Source organism: Ahaetulla prasina, chromosome 3, assembly GCF_028640845.1.
Source record: "Ahaetulla prasina isolate Xishuangbanna chromosome 3, ASM2864084v1, whole genome shotgun sequence".
In the NCBI taxonomy this organism is placed as follows: Eukaryota; Metazoa; Chordata; class Lepidosauria; order Squamata; family Colubridae; genus Ahaetulla; species Ahaetulla prasina.
The window spans coordinates 190,402,661-190,425,717 of record NC_080541.1 but is presented as its reverse complement, the minus strand read 5'-3'; the positions used below and the strand labels follow the sequence as shown (position 1 = coordinate 190,425,717).

Here is a 23,057-nt window from a genome sequence, read left to right as displayed (position 1 = left end):
GCCCTTTCACGGGCAAACCTTCTTAATTGAAAGTGGTTGGAGATAATCTTAATGAAAACCACAACAGCAGAAGCCGTAATTAGAGTTTTACGGTGACTATTTGTGACACATGGGTTGCCAGACACTCTAGTGTCAGACAATGGGCCGCAATTCACGGACACTCAATTCGAGGGGTACTTGGCTGAGGTGGGCATCCGCCATGCCCTCTCGGCACCTTTCCATCCGGCTACCAATGGCCTTGCAGAACATTTTGTACGAAGTGCCAAGGAGGCACTGTCAAGAATTAGCCCAGAAGATTGGCAAACCAAAATTGACACCTTCCTGGCAGTGCAACATGGGACACCCTGCGTAGCCACCGGCCGCAGCCCAGCGGAACTATTAATGGGGAGGAGGCTCCGGTGCCCCTTAGACAGACTAAATCCGACATACTCCCCTGATGGGTATCCAGCAACAAGGGACAGAACCAGAATATTGGCCAAGGGTGACCTTGTGTGGGCACACAACTACAGCGAGGGCCCCTCGTGGTTGGGGGAAACTATTCTAGGGATAACAGGTCCCAAATCATATTTAGTGGACATGGGGGATGGCAGAGTTTGGAAACGCCACATAGATCAGTTACGAAAAAGAATACAAACAGATCTAGAAACCAAACAACCAGGCCCTGACTACCAAATATTTGAACCAACAACTAGCTCAAACCCGAGGCGATTGGAGGACTTATCTGAAAATGAAGAAGTCCAGCAACGCCACACGATTCCTCCAGAAGACAGCAGAGGCGACTCTGCTAATAATCCAGGGCTGGAGGGCCAAAGGGAGGAGCTGGGAGGAACAGATAGTCCCTCCGACCAGCTCGACTCCCCTCCAGGGAATGAATTGCGCAGGTCAAAAAGAGTTAGGAGACGCCCTGTCTACTGCGTGACTACGTGTGCAAATAATATGTAAATAGTTGGCTAAGTGTTTTCTGGGAGGGGAAGAGTGTAATGTATTTGAATTTTTGGAGGGAAATTTGGGCGGAAAAATGCACATTCCTGATTGGCTGGTGCCTCAGCCAAAACACTATATAAAGAGAGATGTTTGCCTATTGTTTTTGCTGGGTTCTCACAATAAACCAAAGAGCTGTTGTCACTAAGATTGTCTCTTCATTGCCTCTTCATTGCCCAAACTTAACACAATTAATATAGATTGGTCTCAAAAATAGGAGGGGAAGAAACTGGTCACATGCTTCAACATTTTAAGGACAAGAAGTGAATATAGCATTTAATATTTTCCTTTTAAATTAGAAGAAATTAACAAATGGTGTGGGAATCCTCTATCTTACTGAAAGAGTTAGAAAGGGAGACCCAAGTAAAACAGTGCCTAGAAAATAGCTGGAGGCAGCAAGAATTACAAAATCCCACACCAAGGCAGGTGACAGAGCTACATTATGTATACCCAGAAAGCCTCTGGAAGAAGAGGATTAAGATCTCCAATTTCTCACCTGATAGGCAACAAGAATGTTTTAAATGTGTGCTCTTGTCTTGTAACTAATACCCTAAAAGAAATTAAAGTCCAAACTTTCTAATTTTGTCATTTGCTGATATTGGAAGCACCCATTTAATCTCTTCATCAAATCATGAACAAACTTACTGAAGAATAGAGGAGTTAAGACTATTCCTTGTGGCATTCCATTCATTATTTATCTGCAATACAGGTAGTCCTCCATTAGCAACCACAATTGAGCCTGGCAGTTTTGTCATTAAGCAAATGTTTACTAAGCGAGAAATCATTTGGAATGCTTACCTTGTAGCTGAGATAATTAACAAGAAGGGAAATAAAATTTGTATTTACATTCATTAAAGAGGAAGGGATTACAGGAAAGTAAGAAGGCATACAATGGAGAATGCATATTAAAAGCAATGCAATGGCACCAGCAACCCTGATTGTACTGAAGGATAGGAACTGCAAATGTCCTACAGCCTACACAAACAAGCCAGAGTATCCATTGTTTGCCTGGTTACTCTCTTGTAATCTCTTCCTCTCCAATCTCTACACTTTGGAAAGTGGATGTGGGGAGAGGAAAACACAGGCACAGGACAACACATGGACTAATGGTGATCATGAGACAGGGATGCTGAAAAGGTCGTAAATGTGGGCACTGGTCATTATTTTTTCAGCACCATTGCAAGTTCAAATGGTTGCTGATTGAGACATTTGTTGGCAAGGACTACCTGTAATATTAGTAGGGATCAATTCATTTGAAAATAACTAAGTTTGCTATATATGTATTTATTTGTCATGCAATCTTGCCAATGTTTCATTTCCATGCATCCTTATTTATTCTCAAGTAAATCTAGTTGGTAGTACAAATTTTTCTAAAAGATCATAGCAATCCAGCTGTTCTGAGGAGGTCAGGAAAGGTATAACAGATCTCCAGCCTTCTTTGTTCTCTCTCTCCCCCTCCCTCCTCTTCCTGTGTGTGTGTGTGTGTGTGTGTGTGTGTGTGTGTGTATATCCATGCGCACACATGTATTTTGTTTTGCCTTTCTGTACTACATGTGGGCTGATTGCAAACTCTTTTGCAATCCTTTAAATGCTTTTGTCAGTGTACTAAGCAGTAAACCTATTAAACAGTAGACACTTTAAACTCTGTTCACAATTAAGCTTTTTTTCTGTGCTGGATAAAAAAATATTTTTAATTCAGTTGGAGTGAAGAGGGAAAGCATTGTAATAGGTGGTCTCATGAGTTGAAAAACTAATATTTATTTTCAACAATAAATAAAAGTATACTGCAATAGTCTAAGTAGCTTACTATTTCATATTTCCAGAATATATCCCTTAAGAGACCAAAATGGTATTATGGTACCATATTCATGCAGAAGATTAAAATAACTTAAATAAAAGGATATAAATTCTGCTTTTTATCAAAGCTCTACTGTATTTTTGTCACAAAAGGGTGAGATCTTCAGCAACTAATTGAGAAATATGTTCATATCAGAAATTATGTTTAGTGTATACTTATTGGTTTAGAGAAAATATATGATAAAAGTGAACATGGAATGGTATGCATGAATAAAAGCTTGAAGTTTGGTTACTGAACGTGGTAAAAGCATTATGTAATAGAAGTAAACTATGCTGGCTGACCAACCACACTCAATGTGTAGTCCTCAATGGAACTGCATCTACATGGAGGAAAGTATGCAGTGGAGTACCCCAAGGCTCTGTTTTAGGCACAATACTCTTTAACATCTTCATCAATGACTTGGAGGAGGGGATAGATGGGGAACTCATCAAATTTGCAGATGACACCAAACTGGCAGGAATAGCCAACACTCCAGAAGATAGGCTCAAGATACAGAAGGATCTTGACAGACTTGAACATTGGGTGCAAACTAAAAAAGATGAAATTCAGTGGTGAAAAAAGTAAGGTTCTACATTTAGGCAAGAAAAAAATGCATAAGTACAGTATATGTGGTGCCTTGCTCAATAGCAGTAACTGTGAGAGGGATCTTAGAGTCCTAGAGGACAACCATTTAAATATGGGCCAGCAGTGTGCAGCAGCTGCCAAAAAAGCTAACACAGTTCTATGTTGCATTAACAGATAGAATCAAGATCATTCTCGTGAAGTGTTAATACCCTTTTATAATGGCTTGGTAAGGTCACACTTAGAATCCTGCACCCAGTTTTGGTCGCCATGATGTAAAAAAGATGTGGAAAGTCTAGAAAGAGTGCAGAGAAGAACAAAGATGATTAGGGGATTGGAGCAGGGGTGGGTTCTACTTACCTTTACTACTGGTTCGCAACGGGAGCACGCACATGCGCAGATTTCCAAATATGACGTCAGGGCGGGTAGGCAGAGCCTTCCGCTGCTTTTACAACAGGTTCACAAGAACCAGAGAGAACCGGTAGCAACCCACCACTGGATTGGAGGCTAAAACATATGAAGAACAGTTGCAGGAACTGAGTATGTCTAGTTTAATGAAAAGAAGGACTAGCGGAGAAATGATAGCAGTGTTCCAATATCTCAGTGGCTTCCACAAAGAAGAGGGAGTCAAGCTATTCTCCAAAGCACCTGGGGGTAGGACAAAAAGAAATGTGTGGAAACTAATCAAGGAGAGAAGCAGCTTAGAACTAAGGAGAAATTTCCTGACAGAACAATTAATCAGTGGAGCAACTTGCCTCCAGAAGTTGTGAATGCTCCAACATTGGAAGTTTTTAAGAAGATGTTGGATAACCACTTGTCTGAAATGGTGTAGGGTTTCCTGCCTAAGCAGGGGGTTGGACTAGAAGACCTCCATGGTCCCTTCTAACTCTGTTATTCTATTCTATTCTATTCTATTCTATTCTATTCTATTCTATTCTATTCTATTCTATTCTATTCTATTCAGAGGTGGGTTTCAGCAGGTTCTGACCAGTTCTGGAGAACCGGTAGTGGAAATTTTGAGCAGTTCGGAGAACCGGTAGTAAAAATTCTGACTGGCCCTGCCACCATCTATTCACTGCCTCCTGAGTCCCAGCTGATCAGCAGGAAATGGGGATTTTGCAGTCACCTTCCCCTGGATTGGGGACGGAATGGAGATTTTACAGTGTCCTTCCCCTGCCACGCCCACCAAGCCACATCCACCAAGCCATGCTACGCCCACCAAGCCACACCCACAGAACTGGTAGTAAAAAATTTTGAAACCCACCACTGATTCGATTCGGTTCGGTTCGGTTCGGTTCGGTTCGGTTCGGTTCGGTTCGGTTCTGTTCTGTTCTGTTCTGTTCTGTTCTGTTCTATTCTATTCTATTCTATGCAAGACAATAAATGGAGTACTTAGTAATAATTCCTTAGTGAGCAAGGATTAAGAAAAGGATGTATGATGATCCATTGGTTAATGTATGAATTAATGTATAAAAGATATTTGTGATAATATTAGAAGCCCATTGGGCTTTGACACATTAATTTTCAGATTTTGCTGTATCATTGGGTTTTGGAGGGAAAATGGTATTAATGGAAAAATTAGACCAACCAGGTTACCATATTTTTCGGAGTATAAGACGCACCGAGTATAAGACGCACCTTAGTTTTTGGGGAGGAAAATAAGAAAAAAGCTGATTGGCAGGTCGATTGGCCTCCCAGAATACCCCCAATCAGCTGTTTCCAGAGGTGAATTTTAGCAACAGGTTTTTGGTTGTGAGCTCTGTGCCTTGCTTTTTTTTTCTTTTTCTTTTTTTTCCTGCCTCTGAAACTGTTTCAGAAAAAACTTTTTTCTGCCTCTGAAAGCCTCTGAAACAGAGCTTCAGAAAAAAAGTCTCTGAAACTCTGTTTCAGGCTTTTTTTTTGAAGCTCCGTTTTGGGCTTTTTTTCGAAGATCTGTTTGGGGCTTTTTTTCTGAAGCTCCATTCTGATGCTTTTTTCAGCTTCTGAAACCTCAGTTTGAGAAGCTAGGCGGGGCTAAATTCAGAGTATAAGATGCACCCAGATTTTTACCCTCTTTTGTGGTGGAAAAAGGTGCGTCTTATACTCCGAAAAATACTGTACTTATTGTGTCTAAATAGTTTTTAAATAAAGTAACACATTATAATTCTTTTGCTACTAGACTACCATAATTTGGTTTATAATTCTATTTCCACCTAAAATGTTTATAATAAATATGTAACCAAACCCATGCTACCTGTGGACAAGAAATATTGTGCTATGCTGATACTTTCAAAGCAGTCTAGCATTTTAGGGTCAGTAACAGAACAAGACACAATAGAATTAGTAAGCAATAGTGCGGTCAAAGTCCAGTGCAGATTAAAAGTCATCAAAGTTCAGTTTAGGCAGCAAAACATATTGAACAAGAATTCCTATAGTCAAGGCACAGAGCATTCTGTGGGTTGGATTGTCACAATAATTGCTTAAATCTGACTAATCTAAGGCTGACTAATTATGAGTTCCTGACTTCTACTCTAGAACTCCCAGCAGAAACTTTTAGCGGAATGTATAATAGATACATGACCATGGAGATGTCTTCGGACAGTGTTGGCTCTTCGGCTTTGAAACGGAAATGAGCACCGCCCCCTGGAGTTGGGACTAGTTGGGACTAGCATATATGTGGAGTTGGGACTAGCATATATGTGCAAAAGTAACCTTTACCTTATAAATGGATTCTTTTTCTTTTTCTTATATTATTATTTATTATTATTTATTATATTTGTATACCGCCCATCTCCCGAAGGACTCAGGGCGGTTCACAGCCAAAAAACAACAGAAAACATATAATACATATAAACAGCTAAAAGAATAGACAGTTAACTTTAATTGATGCCCTAAAACTTTTAAATACAAATTTAAAACCTCATTTAAACCCCTTTTTAAAATCCCAATTTAAAACTACGTTCAAGCTAGTCCTGCTCTTGAAACAACAACGTCTTCAGCTCGTGGCGGAAGGACCTGAGATCGGGAGTTGACGAAGCCCAGAGGAGCTCGTTCCAGAGGTAGGGGCCCCCACAGAAGGCCCTCCCCTAGAGGTCGCCAGCCGACATTGTTTAGCTGACGGTATCCGGAGGAGGCCCTCTCTGTGAGCGCACTGGTCGGTGAGAGGCTAATGGTGGCAGTAGGCGGTCCCGTAAATATCCCGGCCCTAGGCCATGGGCGTTTAAAGGTGATAACAAGTACCTTGAAGTGAACCCGGAAGACCACTGGGAGCCAGTGCAGACTACGCAGGAGGGTGTTACATGGGAGCCAAAGGTGCTCCTCTATCACCCGCAGCCGCATTCTGGACCAGTTGGAGTCTCCGGGTACCCTTCAAGGGAGCCCCATGTGAGAGCATTACAGTAGTCCAGGCGGGATGTAACAAGGGCATGAGCGACCGTGCATAAGGAAGCCCGATCCAGAAAGGGGCGTAACTGGCGTATCAGGCGAACCTGATGAAAAGCTCCCCTGGTGACGGCTATCATATGGTCTTCTAAAGACAGCCGTGCATCCAGGAGGACGCCCAGATTACGAGCCCTTTCCGTGGGGGCCAATAGTTCGCCCCCAATGGTCAGTGATGGAATTAGCTGACTGTACCGGGCCGCCGGCATCCACAGCCACTCGGTCTTGGTGGGATTGAGTCTGAGTCTGTTCCTCCCCATCCAGACCCGTACGGCCCCCAGGCACTGGGACATCACTTCAACAGTCTCGTTGGGGTGGTTAGGGGTGGAAATATAGAGCTGAGTATCATCAGCGTATAGATGACAACTCATCCCAAAACCACGGATGATCTCACCCAGCGGCTTCATATAGATGTTGAACAGAAGGGGTGAGAGAACCGACCCCTGCGGCACCCCATATAAGAGGCGCCTTGGGGTCGATCTCTGTCCCCCCGTCAACATCGTCTGCGACCGGTCGGAGAGGTAGGAGGAGAACCACCGATGAACAGTGCCCCTCACTCCAAGTCCCTCGAGTCGGCGCAGCAGGATACCATGATCGATGGTATCAAAAGCCGCTGAGAGATCTAATAGGACCAAGACAGAGGAATAACCTCTGTCCCGAGCCCTCAAGAGATCATCAACCAGCGCGACCAAGGCTGTTTCCGTGCTGTGACCAGGCCGGAAACCGGACTGGAATGGATCAAGATAGACAGTTTCATCCAGGTACATATATATATACATATGCTTATACCTTCTAATATTTACTCATATATATGTTTATATACTATATAATCTTTTTTGTATGATACTTATATATATTGTTGTGACAAAATAAATAAATAAAATATAAATAAATAAATAAATAAATAAATAATAGATACCATTTGGCACTTCATTGTCTCTTATTCCATCATCATCAATACTCCCATGGGACTGAAAGCTATGTTTCTATGACAGTGTCAAGTGTAGGCTTGTAGAGCTGGGATCAATGGAGGATGCATTTGAAAAGATCATAGAGCAAGTGCTGGCACCACAGCATCCTCCATTGTTCATAGAAGCATAACTTCCAGTCCCATGGGAGATAAAGGGAGAATGTTGAAAGGGGGGTTATAGAGATAAAGGGGGAATGTTATGTCTAGGTGGCATTCCTTCCCGTGGGAACAGAGATGCCTGCAGCTGGATGAAGATGGAGTTTGGACTAATGGCCTGAGAAATGATTGGAGATTGTGACTCAGGGAGATGTTTCTGTCTTTTGGTTTTTATTGGGTGTAATTAGGGGTGGGTTTCACTTGCCTTTGCTACTGGTTTGCTCATGCATGCACCACATCCATGCATGCGCAGAAGCTTCTGTGGATGTGCAGACCATGTTTGATGATGTCTGGGCGGTGCGAACCGGTAACAACCACAGGATGTAATTCCAGATCTGGATCAGAGTTGGAATTACACCAAATCCTTGCCAATTTGATATGTTCCTAATAAATAGATTCTAATGGAAAATGGATGCCTTGACTTTTATTTAATGGAATATGTTACTTGAAAGCTTGACACTTTGTCTTTAAAAACATGTTTCTCCTCTTGTCATCCAGGGAAATATTCCGCCTTTTCAATATTTCCTAGAATATTTCATTTTTCTAGGAGAGGGGTGGATGCTAACTTTCTACACAGGCGAACAACTTATAGAATTTTTTATTGGACCCATAAAGAATTTGTCTTGGTGCTTTATGTTGAACATCTCATGCACTGTTTCCGCTATTTATTTAAATTGTATTTATATGTAATTGTAGTATTTGTTTACCTAACTAAGGGTAGTTGAACGATGTGCAGTTCCATGAACGTCTCGCTGAGCAATTACTTATTTAGGATTTGCAATGTATTCACAATGTATTGCAATGTGTTACAATCACATTATTCTCCAAATAATAAACCGTTGAAAATCAAGTCTATCAAACCCAGAACGTACAATTTTTAAAATACATATAACCCTTTGCAACCGTTTTTTAAACTGGCATCCGTAAAATTAAGCCGTTCCACCTACTACGTAGAGACTTAATATTTTTGCCTTCTTTTATGACGCGAAACATTGCACAACTTCTCGCGAGAATGTTGACCACGTAGGGAATAGACCTCGTTTTTGGATGCGGTTTGATAAACGACGTACCGCTCTTGCGAGTTGTTGAATTGCTTTCTTCGAACACCTTCCTCGCGAGATACGCATTGTTCGCGAGAATGTACGGACAATCGTTTTGTACGGAAATCTCGCGAGAGCCCGTGCAGCAAGGTCTGGGCATCCCCATAGCGGCAACACAGATCCTCCTACAAGCATCAGGACGCGGCGGGCGCCATTTCAGGGAGCAGTCGCCTTTGCTAAAGCGGAGACCGTGTGTTCTTGTTGCGAAGCTTCTTTGGCTTTGCTCGTACTGATTTCTCGAGGTCATTCTTCGTGTAGCTTTTTAAAGCCTGCTCCTGTTGCTGAGATAATTTTGTCGTTTAAGGGCCAGCGCCCCTCTCCTCACGCGTATTTGGATCCAGAGCAAGCAAACAACGGCCGTAGCAGTATCCCTCCGCCTCATAAACACCTGAGCCAGAAGCGAGAGGCCGGCAGCGCAGGTAATAGCTTACGTATTTTTGACGGCTCTTTTATTAACTATTCTGGGGAAATGGCAGCGAAGGTTCTGCGAGACTTAAGGGTGTCTGCGTTAGGCCTTCTCGGTGGCGGGCCCATTTCTTTTTGTCTTTGATTTAATTCTGGTCTGGTAAGCCTGACTGGAAGTCCCAGCTCCTGTGGGGAGGCCTCTACGTGGTGCCCGGGGGTGGCGGGAGAAAACGAGGGAAGTCGAATGGTATCGTTTAGTTTTGGAAATCGTGTTTTTATTTTCGCGCGGAAGGTTTCGTGAAATGGAGATTTTCCTGAGTCTCATGATTATGATCGGGATATATTTCGCCACAAGATTCCTAACTATTTCTTTATTGCTTTAGATATTCTCGCGGGAAGGGCCTTAAAACTTCGCAGTGTGTGCTGTTGTGTATTAACGAAAGGCTGATGACCCGAGAGAATAAGGGCGCTTAGTAAAGAGCCATCGTAATAACTACTGGAAGGAGAGTAGAAAGTCTGTTTACTACTGTGGTATTTTTTTTTGAATAGTTACTGGGCCGAAGATGTTCAGGTGGGGTGGGGGGAAACGAACTTTCTACGGTATATATCTGCAGAGGTCAAATCCGTATGTGTAGTTCTTGTAGATATTTTTAAAATACGTGAATGCACGCATTTTTTGCTTGACAATTTGAAAATATTTTACTCATGTAACTAGACAGTGTTTTGTTTTTTTAAAAAAACCCATCTTGCTTAAAAACCTGATCTTAATTTGTAGTTCACCCAGGCATGCTAAATCACAAACTAGTTTTGAAATGCACAAAAGTTTCAACAGTGGTTTGTTGCAACCTGGGTGTGGGGCAAGGTCTTTTTAGAGAATTATACCTGAATTTGCTTGTGTGAATTGTAGATTACTGTGCTAAGTCTTATGGTGGATCTGTTGAACTAGATATTGCTTCTGAAAATGCATTATTATTATGGTTTTGTTTTAATTAACTGTTTGGATTCTACACTAAAAGGCCAGATTGCCAAGAAGCAAAAATAGTATTTAATTGGTCAGATCAGTATATCTTTAATAGACGGAAAATAAATATATGCTCTGTGTGTCTGTATATGTGCGCGGACACACACACACACACACACACACACACACACACACAGGGTACAAAAGCTACAGTGTGTAACATTCTGTAACATACAAGTCATAATTTATATTTTAACCTAGGAAAGCAGGCTTTTAAGCGAATACCATCAGAGTTCTGACTTCCTTGTTACGAGACTAAATCTGTATACTTTAATATTCCTGTTTACTTGGATAATTTTAGTTATATTGCCGGGATATTTGAATTGATCTGTTTGGACTAGATCATTTTTTCAATCTTTAATTTTCAAAAGCAAAGTATTCAATTTATAATACTTGCAAATAGAACTTACGCTTTCTGTTAAAATTATTTATCATTCTGTAAAAAAAGACATTGAAGTGATACAGCACTGGATAAATGATCCTATTCTCTATGAGCATATTATTTAATGCTGTCTTATACTACTTATAATACTGCTAGATTTTCTGCTGTGCTGTTTTTACTATAATGAAAACCAGCATTTCTAACAGATCCTTTCTTTCCATATTTCCATGAATAATTGACATTTCTCTTAAATGCTTGAGAAGCTCTTAAATTTATCTTTGAACTGCTCTATAATATAGGGCAGTATTTATGTGTAGTGTAATGTAGTATTGTAGGCCTATTTCAACATCTCTAAAAATTGTAATTCATAATGTCTGTTGGTCAGATTACCTTATGGAACTTTTTATATGTTCAAACAAAGAAATAGAATAAATTTTTAGTGCATACTTGGGGGGGGGTTTAGTAAGTTCTGTTCTTTCCATATATACAATTTCAGACCTTCCAATACTTTTTTTTTTTTGTTTGAGGATAAGTGTCCCTTAATGTGAGTTTGCTAAATTGTCAGGTGTCAAACTCTGTAGTATTTGTTTAAAGTCACACTCCCTTATCCCATGCTGTTTATTCACCATATTACTTAGGACAGTGTTGAAAATATTTTTAAGTTCAGGTATTTCAACCTAAATTGTAGCATGAGAAGATCACAATTTTGTGCTTGTACAAATACTAAAACTTAAGCAGTATTTTTTTACAAATAGTTATATTTTCATCCAAATATCAAGAGTGGGGTATTTGCTAGGGTTAGCTGCTAGTTTTCCAACAGGTTTATGACCCTTGGATTCTTAATAAGTTGTGTTGCAACTTATTGATTTGTGTAGTCATTTATTCTTACTATCATTTCTACTATCAAATATGCCAGTGTGAAGTTATTTGCTACAGATTTAATCAACTGCTGGACATAATTTGAAAGTGTATCCCTAATTTTATTTCTGTGACATGCTTAGAAATGTTTTCTACATAGTACTGCTTCTTTTTTCTTCCTATAGGGCTGTGAATGTTTAATGGGACATTCTGGATGATGATACTTAAATACAGGATTTTTGAAGATACTGCTTTCTACATAGCAGTAGCAGTTATATCTTCTGGTAGATATTTGTTTCAGAGGTAGATAATATATGAGCACAGTAGTTCTATAAATTGAGTATCATGACACAGAAGGTGATCATATGAGGCAACTTTAATATTTCTTTCATTACATTGGATTCTACATTTATTGAAAGTTTTCCTGAGAGACTTAAATGGTAAATTTATAGCATTATGCAGCTATTTGGGTCCAAAGTAGATATGAATTTTCAAATGTAAGAAGGCTTGCTGATGCCTTTACATGGGGTTCAAAGTGCCTTTTTATGGGCCTCATGATTACCATACAGTCTGAGTAAAATATTTGTTTACTTAAATGTATTTTCCTGGGAGATGCCAATGAATACATTTTGTGTCCCCACATTTCTTCAAATGTGTCGCTCACTTTGGATCCAAATAACTTCACAATACTGCTGATTTTATAATCACTTTGGTATATACGTGTCATGCATTTTTAGTTTTTGAAAAAGGTGAAAAATTGTTACAGCAATTTTTACAAATTTTTAACAGTAAAGTGTTACAATAGTTTGAAGTGGTACATTATATAGCATATCTGAATAGAAATATAATTGTTGCTGTAACGGAAGGCAGATCTTCTATTCATATTTCCTGAATTCAATAATGAGCATGCATTTCATCACGTATTCTGTCTTTACACTATTTTCTCAAATGTAGTAGTAAAAAGCAAGATAATATGCACATCTGTATTTCAATTTCCATACTTGGAAATGTTTTCTGGTTTCATCTTATATACAGTAATTGCCACTTGTAACCTTTTCATTTCACTGAAGTATTTGGTCATAATTGTTATGACAAACTTGGAAGCTTATATTACAAGTTTGCATTTGAGAATCTATACTAATTCCATACAAGTGGTTATTAAGATAGCTTGACTAATCTGTTTCGAATTTTTGACCCAAGGAGTCAATGATTCATGGCAGATTTCGGGGAATTAGGAAATCATCAAATTCATGAGGAACTTCCAATCTGAAGCTCTAATGAGCTTTTTTCCATCATAGGGATGTTTCTCCCACAACTTGGAGGTAAGGCAATAGCATCACATGAGTTACATTTGAAATAAATTTCAAGGAAATATGTTAGATGAATAGACTCTTCGAGTAAGGAACTTCACCAAAAGTGATAATGAACATTCATTTTGTTTACTTAGAAGAACATACATGTACCATCACCAAGAGCACAGTTTCACAAATCCCAGTGGTTAAAGATAGTAACTTGATCAGATTTTAAAAATCATTATCTACTTTCAGTACAGGATTTTTATGGGCTATTTAGGATCTGTATCCTTTTCATTGCTTGCCCATGATTAAATTTTAGGTTTAGTATGGAACAAAGAAGTTGACTTTCTATACCACATTTGCAATATGAGCTACATGTAGCAATAATTTTGTGAAATCTACAGATAGAAATTCAACAGTGGATTAAGATAATATGTTATGGATTTTTTAAAAATAAATTGGTAATCACATTGAGTAAACAATTTATTTTCTTAATCTACTTTTAGATTTTTTTCCCTAACCTTGTTGTGGCTCCTTAAAATCATAAATTCATTTCATTAAAAAAAGTTGTGTAGAGTACATGTTTATGAAGTACTTTCTAAGATAACTGACTCATTCTTTGAAAGAAAAGTATTAAATACATGGATAAGTTCAGTTTAGCTGTACTTAGTACAAATTTCTAGAGCAACATCCTTTGGAAATGTGGTACCACTAAATCTTAAATTGATCACAATACAGAAGTAGATTCTTGACTAAAGGATCTTATTTTTTTTCTAGGTGTCCTGAAAAATGGCTGATGATATTGATATTGAAGCAATGCTCGAAGCCCCCTTTAAGAAGGTGAGAAGATATGCTAACAAGTTCTTTAGCAATATTCATTTAGCATTATTCATGAAACTACTGCTGAACTATAAACTAACATCCCTGGAGCCTTCATGATTTATCTTATTGGACATGCATTACGTGTATCTTACCAGTAACTAAATGCTGTTAATGTAATTATATTGTGCAGTAGTTTCACTTCAGCGTGATGAATAAATGCCCATCTATCTCTCTTTGTAGACTTGCCTAACGATATCTCACCTCTACTCCCATGAATTCACCTTTGATTCCAGTGTGAACTGTCAATCATAAGGTAGTAATTGAGTGACGTATCGCTGTACCGTGGTCCCCCTAGGTAAAACAAACAAACGAGCAAAAGCACTCCTAAAGACTACCACCTCAATTTTGATAGATCAAGAAGGTGAATGCAATGGTTTAGGCAAACAGCAGGGTTCCAAGAATAACTTTCCCAAAGTTCATGACAAGCAAATCTTTAGTCTGCTTATTAATGCAAGAGGAGTTACAGCTTTTTTTTATTTAAAGGATGGGTTATTAATCTTTTAGCAACACCAGACAGTAATCAAAGTGTTATGTGAAAGTTGTTTCCAAAATTCTTGGATCCCTGAATAGTTCACATCATAGTAAACATGAAATATATTTCAAGCTACGTTCATTGTGACAGAGTACTCTTTTATCTAGTAATTACTTAGAAATCTTTACCTGCGCTTCTGAGTACTGAGTACCTAGCTTCAGAACTAAATAGGAGCAAATATATATAGATTTCACCAGATCTTCATAAAACTATGAAATTATGCATGCAGTAGCACTGGCTTCACAAATTTTTATATATGTATATATATACATTTAAAACTTAATGTTCAGTTGAACTCATGGTGTAACTGGTGTGATAACTACAATAAACATAACAGCAACTATTAGTTGATTTTGGAGTATATTTAGTGCAGCTCTTCGGTATGAGATTTGGAAAAGTGTTGTAACCTTTTAAATGTTCATGTTTTAGTATTATGTAATTAGTACTTATGTAAAATTTTGAAATGAATATAAATTGTAATGTTAAGTATATTGTATGCTAGTTTAACATGGATATTTTCCATGTAAACAGGTTTGGAAATAGGAAATATTTAGGCTGGACTGGTTGGATTTTTGATGAATGACTTGGGAGTCGACATTACTAAAGCAGTGTGAATCCCTGTTTGCTTCAGGGCGAGATGTGTGACAGAGGTGGCATCAAGCTCTTACAGTCCCAACCCTCCAACGAAAATGGGCGAAGATCTCAGGAATGGCATCGGTCACAGGAAATCGATAGTGGCTGGCTGCTAGCTTGGTCACTTGGGGCTTAGGCAGAAATATAGCCTTGGTATTGGTCAAAAGGGATTATAGCATATGAATGTGCTTTTAAACTTGATATTACTTGTTTATATTTTATCATTTAACCACTTCAGTGCTGGAAACTGCAGGATGGCTTTATTTCATTGTAAGAAAGTTTGTACAATTTAAATCATTTTTAAATAGTAATTTTTTATTTATAGTTGTATGACTTAAATGTAAGCAGCAAAGTGGTTAAAAAGTCTACCTTAATTAGTAGCATTCCATATTGAATGTAAAATTTAGTATTAAATTTTTGTTTTGTATTTTCTTATCCCTGTCCCCATTACCCTTTTGACCACTTGAAATGTTTCCACTTCGTCCTCATGATGTTCTTCTATCAACCCTGCTTAGGATGAGAACAAATTGAGCAGTGCCAATGGACATGAAGAGCGAAGTAAGAAGTAAGTATTTGCTGGCTCTTTAAATATGTACTTCTGCTTAATAAAGCATTCACATTTTTGATTAATAACTTTGGATGTCCAACCTCCCTTCAGTTTTCGTAATTCACTTTTCAGGTTGTAGGTAGTAGGAAAAAAGTAGCAAGGGGTTTTGTATACATTTGAATGTTTTCATTTTCACATAATCCTTCTCAGCATTTGTCCCCCTTTGTCTCCAAAAAAAACAAAAAAACATTTTTTCAGGAAGGAAAGCATTTACAATACAACATAATCTCAATTTCATGAAGCTAATTGGAGGGGGAGGATTGTCTCTAACTCAAGACATATTTATATGTACATTTTACATAGTTTAAATGATTACAGATTTATGTAGATGATACGAACATTGAAAAAGTCCAAATTCACATTTTGCACCAACTGAGTGACCATTTAGAAAACTGAGCTTTTACAGTAATAGTTTTATTGCTTTTTGAGGTAATGGGATTATATTAATAACTTTTAACTTGAAATTATGATGGTTTTCTGACTTTCATAGTAGAAAGTTTAACACCCCACTCTTTCTTTCAGCTCCTTCAATTGTGTATCTTTATTGCAGGCCATATAACCATATTGGAATAAATGTTGCTTTGTTTTTTAAAAAAAAAAATTTCTGTGCTTCAAAGATGATGGGAAATAATTTACTAAATTTTTATAGGTGAATCTCCAGCTAAAGTAAACTTCTAATTGTAGAAGTTCGGAATATGATAGAATTTCTTACTCTTCAAAATATAATGGAATGGTTTTATTCCCAATGTAGGCTGGTTTAGCTTCACTTTTGAAAAATACACATAAACTAGTTTAAATGGCATTAATTATTTCATAATGTTGAAATTATTACAGAAAGCATTAACTCAAATCCCAGTAGCTTGCTTGTCTTTATTACAGATTTATTTTTGTTAGACATAGTTTTTTTTTTACTTGGAGCTCAGTGGTTAAACTAAGGTTGCTAATGCATTTCTACTTACTCATCCTGTACATTGGGAAAGTCAAGGACCCAGTTCAGAAAGATAAGTAGCTTTGTGGCAGAGAAAAAGTAGTTATAGTAATGGTCAAATACTGCTTTTGTAGAGGCTACTACTACTACTACGCCACATTTGTAGAATATATAAATATGATCCTAGGTTCCTCTGTTCATATACCTCATACTTTGAATTAAGTTTATTCTATATGTGAAAACAAAATACAATTAACAGTGATAAATTGTAAAATAGATTTGGCAATGCATTTGCAGACTTTGACCTCTTTGAGTTTATTTCTTTTATGTTGCAAATTTATGTAGACTCTGATTTGACCGGGTCCTGTGAAATCTGCCTAAATCTGAAGAGCAGCCAACATTATTTAGTTTTACTTGTTTTCTAATAGATGGTAGCATTTCCTACTCTTATAATTTTATTTGAAATGGGGGAATGTGTACAGATTTGGGTATATATTTTCCTCTGTCAAAATCAGTGATAGCCAAGTTTGGCAGCTTGAAGGTGGGTGAACTTCAACTCTTACACTCTTAGAATTCCCCAGCCAGAAGAAATTGGCAAGGTTGAGAAACATTGGTCTAAATCAGGGGTCAAACTGGATTTCTTTAAGGGCTGGATCAGCACTCTAGTTCTCATCTGTGGGCTGGCCGGGGGGAAGGGGAGAGATGGGACAGATGCTTCCTGCAGCACTCTGCAGGCCAAAACGGGGTGCGGGGGCCCCCGTACACTGTTTTGGCTGGCAGAGTGCTGCAGGAGGCCGTCCAGGCCAAAAATGTTTTGCCTGCCAGAGGCACTGTGGACCAGTCATTTTCTATTTCCAGGTAGGCCCCAGGGGCCAGATTCGGCCCACAGGCCTTGAATTTGACACCACTGGTCTACGTAGTCCTCAACTTAACTTGAACAAAATTTTCTGTTGCTAAACAGTTATTAAGTGACTTTTGCTCCATTTTATAACCTTACTTGCCACAGTTAAATGAATCACAGCAGTTTTTAAATTGGTGACACAGTTGTTAAAGTGAATCTGGCTTTCCCATTGACTTTAGTTGTCAGAAAGTTGCAAAGGTGGATCACGTGTCCCTGGGACACTAACCATAAATATGAACCAGTTGCCAAGCATCCAGATTTTGATCAAATGACCATGGGGATGCTGCAACAGTCTTGTGTGGATAAACTGTCATAAATCATTTTTCAGTGCAGTTGCAACTTTGAATGGTCATTAAATGAAGGATTGTAAGATGAGGACTATCTGTATTTCCTTGCAATTTTTGTACCAGCTTGGTAAACCAGCACTGATTAGTTAAAATTCCTCTTATTATCTTGGCAGGAAGATGTTATGCATCTTTACTTTGAGTGGAGGAAAGTTTTTTCTTTTCCTTTGGCAAAATCAAGAGGCTTGGAGTTGTAGGTCATTAAATTAACAAACTATTGATATTTCTGTTCCATTAGTTGTATAATTAGATCATAACAGCATTGAGCTGAAGTTAGATATTACCATCAAAATGTTACCCTATCTTACACTATTATTACAATAGTTTAAAGATAGAGGTTTTATAATGTGTTTACTTGCTTAAGGCCTTTTGTTCAGTGCCTTTGACGTTAAAAAGTCTTAATAAATTTAACCCTATCATATTTTACTATATAAACATAAGGACTTTTTTCCTTTTCCTTTTTGAAAATCAATTAAGTAAAATAATTGTTTTAGTATTTTATTCTTAGGAGCTTCCATTAGTTTTCCATTCAAGGGATAAACAATATCAATTGCAGTTTCAGCAATTCTGTAGTATATTTCCAATCTGTAAAGTGGTCAATAAAACCTCTTCCCCATATTTTTAATCCTCTTTTTAAGAGAAATTTTGTCTTAAATATTTTATGTTGAATTGTCTGGTAAGTTGTTTTTACAGTGATAAGACAGAATATGTATTTACATTTACTTACATAGTGTGCATTCGTAGGCTTTGAAGGTATATTCATTATTGTTCTCTGTTCTTTTAAAATATTTTTTGTATTTAGCAATATTTTCTCTTTTTGATAAATACTGTTCCTGTTCATCATTCAATTAGTGTGAGATTGCTCCTAAAAAAATGGAGTGAGGAAGGAAACTGGAATGCTATGAAGCAGTGATGGCTAACTTTTTCCTGACTGAGTGTCCAAAGCGCACTCATCCGTGCACGACTGAACCCCCAAAATGCAATGTTTATGCGGTCCCCTCCGCACGTGCCCCACAGATCCGAAGATCAGCAAGCTGGCAGGAGATGAACACACATGCATGGTGGAGTTGAACTGGGGCAACAGCTCGCATGCCATCAGAGAGGGTGCTGTGTGCCACCTCTGGCACACGTGCTATAGGTTCGCCATCATGGCTATAAAGCATCAGCCTCCAAAATGTTTTTTGTTTCCAAGCCGACCATGAATACTAAGTAGTCTCCACATGCTTCCTAGAAATAAAAAAGAATTAGTAGCTGTAATCAATGTTTTGTCTATCTACCCAAAAAAGAGAAAAATATTATTAGAGTTGGCAGTATTTACAAAGAACTACAGAGAATGGTAGGAAGCAATACACTGTTTGCTTTCTGATAAAGGTTATGGCAAGTCACACCCATTGTAGCAGCCATCTTTGAACATCAAAATGACATGTCTGCTTATTGGCCTCAAAAGACTAGGAGCCATTGTTTTTGTAACCTTTTACAGATAGATAGATGATAGAGAGATAGATAGATGATAGATAGGACCAATTATGAAAAAAAAATACTACTTGTTTGTATCATCTTGGTTTAAGTTCTTCCTCATTAGGAAAAAAATCCTATAGAAACCTGTTTAAACAATGAATGTACATGTTATAAATTGTATAAAAGACCCAGAACCTTTGGTAGAGAATATATAGTTCAAAATTGGTGACACCGCAGGCTGCATAACTTAAATATATATATATATATTTTTTGCCATTTGGCAGGATATTAGTTTTCCTTGCCTTCTCCATTATGTTTAATTATTTCACTTTCTGGAAGTCGAACACAGGTCTCTGGATGAAGGCTTTCTATTGCAGAAAATAGCTCCCATTTAGGCTAAGCAACACAAAATTAAAGAAACAAATTCCATGCCTGGAGTCTTTCGTCCCCAACAGTAAATGGGTGTGTCAGGTAGGACCAACACCTGTTTTCTTGTAAAATGGCAGTGTCAAAGAAAGGGAGAGGGATGATTGAGCCACTTTCTATAAAACCAATATTGTAGTACAAGACAATGATTTTCATGCCCTATGGGATGAAATAGCAAAAGGTAAAATTGGGCACAAATGCATTGGTTAGCAATGGAAGTTCCAGTACTGACTATGGTTGTAAGTCAAGGTTCTTAAGTACTTATGGACCCTGCACAGACCACATGGAGTAATAGATTAATACAAATTGATGGTTTATTGTTATTTAATTATGGGTTTGCAGTCGAGTACAGCTTTCGTGGCAACTGCAGTAGTGCTTATATATCTCAAAGTTCCAAATATAATCATCCCCAAAGTTTGGAACTATGTCATTTTTTAAAAGAGTTGAAGACCACAGAGTAACTATGAGCCCATGGCAATATGTAATCATCAGGGATCTTGTATAGTGTTTTCATGATTGTTAGTTTTAAATTGTGATATATCTGTTTCATCAATGTTCAAAAACATTGCTGCCACCGGAAGCTTTAGGGCTGCAGCATGGGACTTGGGTTCTCCATGTCTTGTGTAGAAGCTTTTTCATGGGGTTGAAAATACTTTATTTGTTAAGTGAGTTTTGCCTCATTTTATGTCTTTTTAGCCACAGTTGTTTAGTGAATCATTGCAGTTAAGTTAGTAACATGGTTGTGGATCTGTCTTTACTTAACTGCACTTTCTGTACTTTGCTTGACAGAAAGTTACAAAAAATGATCACATGACTTCAGATACTACAACTGTCATAAATGTGAAAAATGGTCATTAGTCAGTTTTTTCAGGGCCTTTGTAGCTTTGAACAGTCACTAAATGAACTTTTGTAAGTTTTGGACTACCTGTATAAACATTTTAAGGCAATGGTCCCCAACCTTTTGGGCACCAGGACTGGTTTCTTGGGAGAGAGATTTTTCCACAGAATGGAGGGAGTGTGGTTTTGTGTGCTGCCTGCATCCCACGGATGGGGCTTCACTTATTTGTGTGGACTGGTTTCTGGCATTTCACAGACTGATGTTGGTCCATGGAGTTTCCAGGGGTTGGGGACCCTGTTTTAAAGCACTAAAATAAGATGAAGTGCTATTTTTTGTTTGCACTTTTGCTCTAAATTGTTTGACCTAGAACAGAATAGGTTTATTTGGCCAAACTATTTGATTTGGATGGAAAAATACTGGCTTCACCTCACACATAGGGAGATAGAGTGGGTCCCTCCGCTAGTTTGGGAGATTTTCCATCTTTTGTTCTGGATGGAGTTGCGGTACCTAAGGCGAAACCTATGGACAATTTGGGGTCCTCCTCCTCCAGTTTAAAGAAAAGATGACTGCCATGACTAGGAGAACTTTTGCATATCTGTTATGCACCAGTTGACATCCATTGCTCAGCCAGGAGTCTCTACTCGCAGTCCCTCATGCCTTGGTCACCTCCCAATTGCACTACTGCAAAGAACTTTAAATGGGGCTGTCCTTGAAGAACATTTGGAAGGTTCAGCTGATGCAAAATACAGCAGCCTGGGCAATTAAAGATGCTTCTTATTCAGCATGTGCTCTGCAAGCCTGCATTGAATGCCAGTATGCCTCTGACTTCAATTGAAGGTTCTAGTAGTTACCTATAAAGGCTTGCAACTGGGTTACTTGTGGACCCCCAGAGCAGACCTGGGCATTTTATGACCCTTGGGCCACAACCAGCCCTTTAGCTGCCCCTGTCCAGTTGCATCAGTTATAAGTTAGAAAATAAATTGTAAACAGGCACACTGCAGCAGGCAGGAAAAGAAGCCAATTGAGGTCCTTTAGTCAGCTGATGAGAGAAAGAACTTCTCTGCCTCTATGGCAGAAGAGCAGCAGCCAAGGTGAGGCAAGGGTCTGCGCTCCATTCTCAACATGTGGGTGCCTCCGGTAGAATTAAGTTCAGCCTATTGATTTGGCCCTCCATAACAGTCCAAATTTCTCACATGGACCCTTGGGAAAAATTAATTGCCAACCCCTGCTCCAGAGATTAGACTTGCCCTGATTTTTCTGAGTGTTCAAAACTTTGAAAACCGACTTTGTTATTCAGCCTTAGATCCCAGCTGTGTCGTTGAGCCTGTACAGTTGTATTAAGTTATTTTTTAATCTTGCCTGCTATATTTGTTGGAATTGGAAATATATTTTTGTGTTTACTGGGAGCTTTATTCTACTGAAAACAGAATATTTAGATTATAGGAACTATTAAATTACATTAGTATTTCTAAATCTTAGAATTGTATTGTTTTGCATCTTAGTCAGACTTGTAGGGATTATGTAAAAAAATGGTTTTAACACATAACAGAGTTGGAAGAGACTTTGGAGGTCTTGTAGTCCAACCCAATTTCTCTTGCACAAGCAGAACACCCTCTACCATTGCAGACAAGTGGCAGTCCAGTCTCTTCTTAAAAGCCTCCAGTGATGGAGCAGCCACAGCTTCTGAAGGCAAGCTGTTCCACTATTATCTCTCTGTCATCTCCATTGAGGTGTTTATAAAACATACAATTTGCATTCATATTGAAGTTTGTATTAATAAAGTTAAATTTAGCAGTATTTGGGGGTAACCAATATTTGTTAGTAAAATGATGCATTTATATAACACATACTTAACAGTAGGAGTTAAAAAACCTGATTTGGATCTAGATAATTATGAGCATTAGTGCTGTTTGATTAATTCTTCATGGAAAAAAATTCCCAGTCCATTAAAGCAAATATATGGGAAGGTATTTCTAATGTGAGGATACTGAATATGAGGCTAAGATATTGAATGAATTTGTGGGTATAAGGAGATCTAAAGTAATTTATATAAATCAAATAACTTCAATTTTGGTTCACATTTCTCACGTAATGCTCTTCTGCTAGGTTGGAAACAGCCCTTCTGTGTGTGGAAGAGGCTTTCCTCTAGTGGAAGGGCTCCTTTGGATCCAAGCCACTGGCTCCAGTGGCCATTTGGAACATATCTAACAATACACAGGCAGTAGAGTGAAAAACCAGTGTCATTAAATGAACAATGCAGATACAGTTATGAAGCTGAATTTCCTAGAAAGGAACTTGGTAGGTATAATTATTTGCAATTTTTAAAACTCTTTTGTGACTGAGAAAACTTTCTAGTAAGGAAATAGAAATGTAAAGATTAAAGCAGCAATATATTCCCTTGGTTTGAAATACATTTTTCACCTAAATGGCTTTGCTTTTAACCTTAAATATGTTTAATTGTAAGATTTACAGGTAGTTGTATAGTTGATTGCTATTATATTCAT

At 38.3% G+C, this 23,057-nt stretch overlaps 1 protein-coding gene across 7 annotated transcripts in view; it reads left to right on the top strand.

Moving 5' to 3' along the window:
* Positions 1-9,130: 9,130 nt before the first annotated feature.
* RBM39 (RNA binding motif protein 39) overlaps positions 9,131-23,057 on the top strand; it is a 33,711-nt gene continuing 19,784 nt past the window's right edge. Inside the window, exons 1-5 of one of the 7 annotated variants that reach the window (XM_058175074.1) lie at positions 9,138-9,462; positions 13,782-13,844; positions 14,067-14,139; positions 15,567-15,616; positions 22,660-22,851. Coding sequence is in view for 2 of the 7 variants with exons in the window: in XM_058175072.1 (XP_058031055.1) it covers positions 13,794-13,844; positions 15,567-15,616 (101 nt within the window). In the remaining 5 variants the exon portion in view is untranslated. The other 6 variants (XM_058175073.1, XM_058175077.1, XM_058175078.1 and 3 more) reach the window with 6 other exon arrangements.